The 9,929-nt window shown below is 48.0% G+C and overlaps 1 protein-coding gene across 1 annotated transcript in view; it reads left to right on the forward strand.

Annotated features, from left to right (window-relative positions):
* The window catches only part of FAM184B (family with sequence similarity 184 member B), a 112,233-nt gene extending 102,692 nt beyond the window's left edge, over window positions 1–9,541 (forward strand). Inside the window, exons 13-18 of the mRNA XM_065878291.1 lie at window positions 618–796; window positions 2,444–2,590; window positions 4,694–4,811; window positions 6,533–6,637; window positions 7,466–7,665; window positions 9,448–9,541. Coding sequence (XP_065734363.1) covers window positions 618–796; window positions 2,444–2,590; window positions 4,694–4,811; window positions 6,533–6,637; window positions 7,466–7,665; window positions 9,448–9,541 — 843 coding nt within the window. The remainder of the gene's footprint in view (window positions 1–617; window positions 797–2,443; window positions 2,591–4,693; window positions 4,812–6,532; window positions 6,638–7,465; window positions 7,666–9,447) is intronic.
* The last annotated feature ends 388 nt before the right edge of the window (window positions 9,542–9,929 follow it).

The following is a 9,929-nucleotide window of genomic DNA, read 5'->3' on the forward strand; positions in this document are numbered from 1 at the left end:
ACCAAGGCAGGAATGGTTGGGTGTGGAAGGCACCCTAGGTAAAGAGACGGGCAAGGGCAAGTGCGGGGCAGTGGATTACAGCTGTGGTGGCCTTAGAGTCACCTGGGAAGCTTTTTCAAAAGACACAGGGCTGGGATGTACCCAGACCCGCTGTATCAGAATCCTGTGAGGTGATGTGACAGACTGTTATTGTTCAGCAAACATTCACTCTCCCCTTCCTCTGCCCTGTGTGGTTTCGCCCCAAATTCACATGTTGAAGCCCTAACCACCAATATGATGGAATTTAGGAATGAGACCTTTGGGGGGTAATTAGTGAATTAGTGTCCTAACAAGAAGCAGCTCAGAGCCATCCTACCCCCTCCCCCCCCACTCCACACAGGTGCAGTGTTGGGCTTGTTTTAATTTAAGCCACATTCTTGGCTCACCAGCATTATTAGACTTTTTGAGGCCCACATTTGGCCAACTCTCAAAGCAGGAAACTTTAAGAGACTAGACGTGAGCTCCTGAATCAGGAGCCCGACTTGGGTTCCGGGCTCAGTCTTTGCCGCGGCACATCTCTGGCCCTTGTCTGCCATTGCGCCTCCTGCAGACGGCTCTTCTGGCTGCTTTCTCCCTAGGAGGGGGGTGGTCCGGGCCAGGCGTGCTCCCCGACGAGCAAGGGCGCCGCCGAGCAGGAGCCCAGCGAGGGATGCGGCCTCTGGGAGGAGAACTCGCAGCTCCAGGAAACAGTGCGGCGGCTGCGGGCCGAGGTGGAACAGCAGCGGCAGGAGGCGCTGCAGCTCCACGACCAGCGCAGGTAGGTCTGCGGGTCGGGGCTTCTCTCCTTTGCCCCTTGGCGAGCCTCTGGGATCTAAGATTGCGTTGCACCCTTGGCATCTTCCCAAAGAAAGGTCTCCCTAGTACGCCAGCACTTCACTGATGTTACTCCTTTGACCCACGGAAAGTATCAGTGGTCTAGGAATTCTAGATCTCAAAACGCCTAGGGTTAGCCCTGAAATGGGGGGAGGGGTACCCTGTTTCCTTACAGATCAGAGAATCTGTGGAATCAAACTTAACGATGCCAAAAGTATCCTCAAAACTAGCCTTAGGGAGTCAGTGCAGTGGAATAGTTAAGACAGTTCTGTTTGCTCTTAACTAGCTGTGTGACCTTGGGCGAGTCTGCGAATCTCTCCAAGACCCTGCCCTTACCTGTAAAAAGTAGAAAACACCACCCCCTCTCAGGGCTGTTGTAGAATGCAGTGAAATGTATAGGAAGATGCTTAGCACTGACCCTGGTACTCGGTAAATTGTGGTGGCAACTCTGATTTCCTTGTCCAGGCTGGATAGCCCTTTATCAAGTCCTGAATTCATGGCCTTTTTTTCCCTGGCTGGAAAGTTTATAACTACAACTTTAATTTCATTAATAGATATAGGACTTTTCAAGATGTCTGTTTCTTCCTGACTGAGCTTTGGTAGTTTGTATCTTTGAAGGCATTTGTCCATTTCATCCCAGAGTTTGAATGTTCCAGTCCCCGGAGTAAAGTTCAAGTGAAAGTAGGCCTGAGGCTCATCTGAGAAACAGCCATGAATCCACCTGGCCAAGGTGGAGCACCTGAAATTCAGTTAGAGACTCACCGTGTGACACTGGAATAAGGAGACTGGACCAGAGTAGGGGCTCCTAACCATTTCCGATTATAGCCCCCTCCAGGTGAGGAAAACGATGTCCCTCTCCTGGAGAAGGATATCATCACACAAAAATATGCATGTACTTTCAGAAGGTGTCAGGCCCCCTGAGGCTGGTCTGAGGATCCCTTAGTGCCCCACCCCAAGGTTAAGAAAAGTGATAGCTGATGGTCGAACATACGCTTTGTGCCACGGGCTGTTCTGGACATGGATTAACGTGGTTCATCCTTTCAGTAACCCTATAAGGTAGCCACTGTTGTCAGATGGAGAAACTGAGCAGAGCGTAGCTCGCCCAAAGTCACGCAGCTAGGAAGTGATGGGGGAGGCCGCGGAGGGACGCAGGCAGCCTGGCTCTAAATGGTGTTCTCCTAATCCCTCTCCCATCTTGCCTCCCCACCCTGGACCGCTGGTCTCCCAGCTCTCAGAGTCCACAACGTTTGGTAATTCCGATACAGAATCTCAGCCTCCAGGCCTACCCACCTCCCCCAAGTGAAAGGAGTGTTTTCTGGGACTCCTCTCCTGAGCTGTCCTCCACCCCTTCTCGCAGAAGGCTGCCCTTTGTGCTCAGGTTTCTCCTTCGTGGAATGCTGGGGTGGAAGGTACTGAGAAGAAGTTCCACGAGCTGGACCCCACAACTCAGAGACCCCGGATCTCCTTCCCACTGTGTCCTGACCTTAGATTCTGCAGGCCACCCAGCAGAGTGGAGAGAAACTCCAGTGCCCTAGAGGTTCAGTCCCTAGAGCCTGGACAAGCCCAGCTGTGCTTCCACCCCACCCCACAGGCTGCTGGAGGAGGATCAGCAAGCCCAGCGGGCCCGGGAGGTGGAGATGCTACACCAGGAACACCGGAAGGAGATGCAGGCCATGGTGGCCGATTTCAGCAGCGCTCAAGCACAGCTCCAGGCCCGGCTGGCTGCCCTGGAAACCGAGTAAGTGAGGACTTGGCCCCAGGTTGGGAGGGACTAGTAGATGTACCGTTTTATTAGGGGGACCTCATCCTAGTGCCCCCAGGACTCTCCTAGGTTTTTTTTGTTTTTTTTTGCGGCACACGGGCCTCTCACTGTTGTGGCCTCTCCCGCTGCGGAGCACAGGCTCCGGACGCGCAGGCTCAGCGGCCATGGCTCACGGGCCCAGCCGCTCCGCGGCATGCGGGATCTTCCCGGACAGGGGCACGAACCCATGTCCCCTGCATCGGCAGGCGGACTCTCAACCACCGCACCACCAGGGAAGCCCTCTCCTAGTTTTAAAACTAGAAGTCCTGAGTTTCAGGAGTGCCTCAGTTCCAGGCAAACTGGGATGGTTGGCCACCCGTCTTTTTATGAGACTGCATTCCCGTCTTGTGCAGGGTACTGGGAATCTGTGAGGAATGAGCATGGTTTGACCCTCACACACAGAAGATGATCAGGGCTACTTTTTTATGAGCATTTCCGCCTTCTAATGTGCATCATCTTATTTAATCTTCACAGCAGTTCTTCAGGGTGGAAACCACTATTCCCACGGATTGATTAAGAAAGCAAGGGCCCCTCGTGCAAGCATTCATTTATTCATTCAGCAAATATTTGTTAAGGGCCTACTGTGTGCCTTGCACTGTTTTAGGCTCTGGAGTTACAGTGGGAATAAAACAAAGACTGTGCTCTCATAGCGCTCACAAATTCTAGATGGGGATTCTGACAAAGAAATAAGCAAACAAATATTTAACTTCATATCAGGTAATGAAAGTACCTGAAGGTACTAGAAGGAAAACAGGATCAGTGTCTAGAGTGCCAAGGGTGGGCAAGGAGGTGGCATTTAAGCATAAAGAGGAGAGGAAATGAGAGAGCCACCTGGACGAAGAGCATTCCAAGCAGCCCGAACAGCAAGTGCAAAGGCCCTGGGGCCCGCCTCCCAAGACCAAACAGCCAGAAGGCTTAAGTGGAATGAGTGAGAGAGTGATGATAGGAACTGAGGTTGGCAAGGTAGCTGGGAGGGGTGGAGGAGATGCTGCACTGAGCAGGAAGGGGTTTGGGTGTATTCGGATGGAGTGCACTGGGAAGCCCTTGTAAGGCTTTGAGCATGACTGACATGGTCTGAGATATCTTTTAACAGGGTCACTTCTGACTGCTGAGAGGAGAAGAGACTGGGAGATCGGGGTTAGTGACAGGGAGATCAGGTCAAGCAGCACTAAGTAAATTTAAACGTCGCCTGTCTGACCCTTAACTTGTGCTCTTAAAAACTGTCCTCCACTGGCTCCAATACAAAGCAAATCATCCAGAATCTGGAGTGGAAGGTTTTACCAGCTACCATCTAATGGGTTCTTAGCACATGCTGGGCATGCATGATCTCACTGAATCCTCACAACCACCCAGTTTCACACCCATGTTAAAGAAGGAACTGAGTCTCACGGACAAAATGCCCAAGATTACATAGCTAGAAAAAAGCAGAGCTGGGATAAGAGCCCAAGTCATCTCACCCCAAAGCCCTGGCCTCTTATCAACTACAGTCAGTAGATCACCGGCAGCCCTCACCCTCTCTCGCCCACCATCTGGAGGTTATTTCTCTCCAGCTTCACACTGAAAGGGCGGTGGTACCAGCTGCCCTGCTGCTTTGTAGAACTAGCTCATGCCATGCTCTCTGGCTGCCTGCAGGTGGGGCGGGAGCCACATCTGTACTGGCATAACCTGCTGGCCTTGGTGTGGGTGGGGACGGTTTCTGGCTGAGGCCTCTTCTCCCAAACTTCGCTGGTTCTTGAAGCTCCGCTGAATGTGGCGTCAGTGTGCACACACAGGCCTTTGGTTCCTGGGCCCTACAGAACCTGGGGGAACTGACAAGTGTCAGAATGGGAATTGCAGTCCTGGGCTCCACCTTGAGCTCTGCAGCCAACTCACTGGGTGGCCCTGGGCAGGCTCTCTGGGCCTCAGTTTCCCGTTTGGTGAACAGAGAGTGGCCAGTCAGGCCAAGCAACATAGCAGCGTCCCCATCACGTCCACCTCTTCTCCCTCCTTGCGGTTGAGTCATTGCAGCATGGTGGCTAACTGCATGCCTGCTCCAAACAGACTGAAAGATTCCGGAGAGAAGCCAGGGAAGGGGGAGTCGAGGCCGGAGGACGTTCAGCTTATAGGCCGTCTGCAGACCCGCTTGAAGGAGAGGGAGGAGATCATCAAGCAGCTCACGGTGAGGCTCTCCAGGGTATTCGCTTTAGCCTAGCACTTCCACGGGTGCCTAAAACTGTAATCCTGATAACCCTAAAACCACCTTACAAAAGGCCCTTGGTTATTTTTCCCCTATTATATAAAAAAATACATGCTCACTAAAAAAAAATTAACACAGGAAAGTAGAAGGCAAAAAAAAAAAATCACTCTCAAGTCCCACACCATCTGCCTGATGTTGGTATTGGTTTGGTTTTTTTTAACCTACAGCATTTGGGAAAATCTAGAATGGTTTGCACCTCACACTCATGTCTCCTCACACTTTAACCATTGCTTTAGGCTTTTGCCCAGCCTTCCTGTGCTCCATGCTTTGGCTGAAAGTTCTCTGTAAGCCAGTTCCCAGTGGCTTACATTCAGCTCTGGGGACTTTGGGTGATACACTTGCTCCTGTCAGCGTGGTCCATGCGGGTCAGCTAATTAGCCACATCAGAAGTCCAGCCTCTTCCCGCCATCTCTACTTTCACCACCTTGGTCCAGGCCCTGCTGCCTCTCATGCATGATGGAGAGTCCACTGGTCTCCCCACTCACTCCAGCCTCACCCCACTCTGTTGACCTCACAGCGACCAGAGTACTCTTATAAAAATGTAATTCGGACCACAACATGGCTCTGTTCAGTACCTCCAGTGGCTCCCTGTCCTGAGAGTAAAATCCATGGTCTTATGGTGGTTCACACAGCCACACATCCTCCCACAATACACATTCACACTTGTATCTCACGCCCATCCTTGCACCCTCCTGCTCCCCAGTCACGTTGCTTCATGTCAAGGTGAAGACGAAAACTTAACCACCAACTGAAAATTAGATACTAATAAGGAACTGCTTGTTTGCTAAGTGTGACAAAGGTATAGTGGTTATCTTTTTTAAAAGAGTCCTTATCTCTTAGAAACACTTACCAGTATTTTTTTGTTTTTTGGGTTTTTTTGGCTGCATTGGGTCTCTGTTGCTGCGCGTGAGCTTTCTCTAGTTGCGGCAAGAGGGGGCTACTCTTCGTTGCGGTGTGCGGGCTTCTCACTGCAGTGGCTTCTCTTGTTGCACAGCATGGGCTCTAGGCCCGCAGGCTTCAGTAGTTGTCGCATGTGGGCTCAGTAGTTGTGGCTTGCGGGCTCTAGAGCGCAGGTTCAGTAGTTGTCGCGCATGGGCTTAGTTGCTCTGCAGCATGTGGGATCTTCCCGGACCAGGGCTCGCACCCATGTCCCCTGCATTGGCAGGCGGATTCTTAACCACTGCGCCACCAGGGAAGCCCTCAATGTTTTTACAGATGAAATTATACAACAACTGAAACTTGCCTTAGAAACAGTACAGCAGGAAAGAAAAAAGTGGAGAATGACACAGGTAAAGAAGATTGGCCATATAGTGATTGTACCTGGGTGTTTCTTTGTCTTAATAACTTTCTGCAGTAGATTCTGCTCAGATCCTGAGAGTACCTGGATCTCTGACTTCCCTAAGGCATTCCAAAAAGGCTCGCCCTTTCCTTCACAAAGGGTGCTGGGGACACAAAGGCCCCAGAAATAAAGGTGCTTCCTCAAAGCTTCAGTGGGTGGCAGCTCGATTCCCACCGACTTCCCCTCCCTTCCCTGGTCTTTCATCCTCTCTGTAGTCTGCTCTCACACAGCCATCTTCCTTCAAATTAAACTCAGTGTGCTGGGTAGTTAGGCTCATTTAGACTCAGTTGTATTGTTTTTCCAGGAGGAGAGAAGATTTCACTACGCAGCATTCCCCAGCGCCGTGTCCCATCGGAATCGGTCCTTCTCTTTCAATCCTCGCCCAGGGTATTTGACCCCTTCCATGAAGGTAAATTGGTCCTGCTGGTTTCAATGCATTACATAATTCTGCAGGCTTTCTTTTTCCCAAAGGTAATGGCAGCTTATTTATCAATTGTCCAGCATTCATTTTAGAGGAATATTCATTGAAAATAAGACCCCCAGGAAATAGTCCAAATTATTAATAAACAGTATTTATATCTGGCTAGGCAGATTGTGTGTTTTTTATGAGATTTTTTGATTTTCCAAACTTTTTATATATAAATGTGTCACTATTAATAATGGCTATATCTGAGTGATAGGAAAGAGAGAGAAAAGAGCAGGAATCCTTCACTGTAACTTTTTTTCCTTTTACAAAAATTTTTGGAATTTATTAGTGAGAATATTCACGTCCAAATCTCTCATCTGCTATCACAAAATCCTAAAGTGCTTAAAAATTTGTATTTTTTTTGTAACTCATAGGACAGTAAACCTAACCCAAGCTGAATTCATGTAAGCGCATTTATAACTTTTATATATTGCTCTTGGTGTGACAAAATGTAAGTTTCACTCCAGAAATATTAATGTGTTTGAGGACAAGGTGGGCCCAGCTTCTGCTGGGGGTGTTATATAGCCTTTTAAAATCTAAAACAAGATTTTAAATTAAAAATCACATCTGTCACCAGAAGTTTTGGATAAGAGATTGTGAGCCTGTGTTTTTTTAAAGCACAAAGTGGATTGGAAGAAAAAATGCTTTAAAAACAAACATGTAAGTTATTGCCTCCTTGCTCATATAATTTCGGTTGGGCAGGCCTTATCTACTTTTACAACAATGCCTCTTTGGGTGGTACTAACAGGCCTTTCCTTTTAATACCAACAGAAAAAGAAGATGGAGGAAGTGCCCAGCCGAGTGGTCAGTGTGCCAAACCTCGCTTCCTATGCTAAGAACTTTCTGAGTGGCGACCTGAGCTCCAGGATCAACACTCCTCCGATAACTAAGTCACCCAGCTTGGACCCAGGCCCCAGCTGTGGCCAGCCTTACAAACCCACCCCATCTCTAGATGTAAAAACTGCCACAAGGTAGGGGGCCAAAGCTATGATTCCATTTTCCCATAGTCAGGAGGGAAATTAGTATTCCTTTCTGGTACCTGTTAAATACCCAGCATTTGGGCCAATACAAAGGGTAACGAAACAAGCCCTGCCTTGGACAAATTACAACCCAGCCAAAAAGGAAGATATGTAAGAGAAGGGAAATAGGTCATTCTTTAGAAGAGGCACTATTCCTGACACCAAATTCCAGAAAACCTTTTTTTTTTTTTCCCCCCGCCATGGATGATTAGGCAGGGGACATTGAATCACTTAGCTGACCACTTCAGAGTGGGTCACACAGAAGATGGACTCATCATCTGGCCTTGAGTCTGGATCCCAATTCTCATCCTCGTTGTTAGCTTGCTTGGCTTTGGGCAGCTCGCTTGACTTCTCTGAGTCTGTTTCCTCACCTCTAAAATGAAGATAATATACCACCTACCTCATTAGACTCATGTGAGACTGAAGGAGTTAATCCATAGGACATGCTTAGCACAAGACCTGGCACAGAAGCATTCAGTAATTTTCCACCACTATTATTAAGGTTATTTCTCAAGATTCATTGTATAATCTTGTAACTTTAAGGCCTCTTAATCTGTGGGTTTGGTTGATCATGCATCATGATCTCTGATACTGCCTTATTTTTCCAGAAGCCCTTGCAGCTTCTGGAAATGTGTGATTTCCCCTTTTGTTTATTGATTCCTTCCTGTCCAGCCTTCCATTCAGAGCAATATCTTTAATTCTGGGCTTTGAAGTTTGCATTTCTGAAAGGGCCCCTTCTGAAATGTTCCTTTTCCAAAGGCCCTGCCTCCCCAAGGCTATTTGGACAAATATGAGTGTGGAGCTGGAAGGACTTGCTGTCATTGAACGAGTCCAGCTGAGGACACTGAGGCCTGGAGCCCCAAGCACACGGTCTATTAACGGTCTATTAACTGCCAGAGCCAGCCTGACTGGCTACAGTTCATCTCATTATCACACACCTCTGTTTAAGGCTGTGTTCCCACTGTTTGTTTATTTCTTTTTGGCTGCATTAGGTCTTAGTTGCGGCACGCAGGACCCTTGTTGAGGCAGCCTTCTCTGTAGTTGTGGCACGCGGGTTTTCTCTATTTTGGTGCGCAGGCTCCAGGGCCCGTGGGCTGTGTAGTTTGCGGCATGTGGGCTCTTGTTGAGGCGCCGAGCTCAGTAGTTGTGGCACGCAGGATTAGTTGCCCCGCGGCATATGGGGATCTTAGTTCCTTGACCAGGGATCAAACCTGCGTCCCCCGCATTGTAAGGCAGTTTATCACTGGACCACGGGGAAAGTCCCCCCACTGTTTTATAAGAAGCTTCACAAATGCAGTTAGAGACGTTCAGACAGATATACACTGTACTTTCTTACTTACCGTCTCCCCTTTTCAATTTATTAGGCTAATTTCACAACCTCACTGAAATGCCAGAGCACATCAGATAACTTTTGAAGAAGCCATAAAGTGTAATACTGTATTGATTAACCATTTCTTCTTTTACCTGTTTTTGGAGGGGGTTGTTTAATTTGTGCCTGAAATAAATAGTACATGTTGCAAAATATGTGGCATGTGGGATCCTCCCAGACCGGGGCACGAACCCGTGTCCCCTGCATCGGCAGGCGGACTCTCAACCACTGCGCCACCAGGGAAGCCCTAGTATCTTTTTAAGAGTAAAGAAGCAGTTATCTTTCCCTAAAAAGATAGTAGCGTATTAAGTTGTTTATTGAATAATTTTCAAAACCATCTAAGAAAACGTTTTGTTTGTTTTTAGGACACAAGATGATGAAACAGCCCAGCCCAAAGAAGTCCAGCAGAAGCAGAGCTCAGCCCACCAGGAATGGTTTACCAAGTATTTTTCTTTCTAAACTGATCCTTAAACTGATCATAAAGTGGACATTTGAAACACATTTCTTTTGAAGCATCTGATTGAAGGAATGAACTAAAAAGCCAACCAAATAACTTGCTTGTAATATGATTTACATACATAGCTAAAACAAATTCTTGCATTAACATTTCATACTGTTTCATTGTGACATTAAGATAAAACAAGCCAATGTTATCAGAAAGTGCCCATAGGGAAATATTGTTACTGATGACCTACCCATGGTATTTCTAGTGTCCATAAGGCTGCAATCCGCATTGTGGAATATCAGACTTTGTGATTTCCATGGTCTACTTTTAAAGTGGTTTCATTTTCCTAGGACACTGGTCACCTTCACCTGAAAAGTGTTTCTATGTAAATGATATAATTCC

The sequence above is a fragment of the Phocoena phocoena genome, chromosome 5 (assembly GCF_963924675.1).
Source record: "Phocoena phocoena chromosome 5, mPhoPho1.1, whole genome shotgun sequence".
NCBI lineage: Eukaryota > Metazoa > Chordata > Mammalia > Artiodactyla > Phocoenidae > Phocoena > Phocoena phocoena.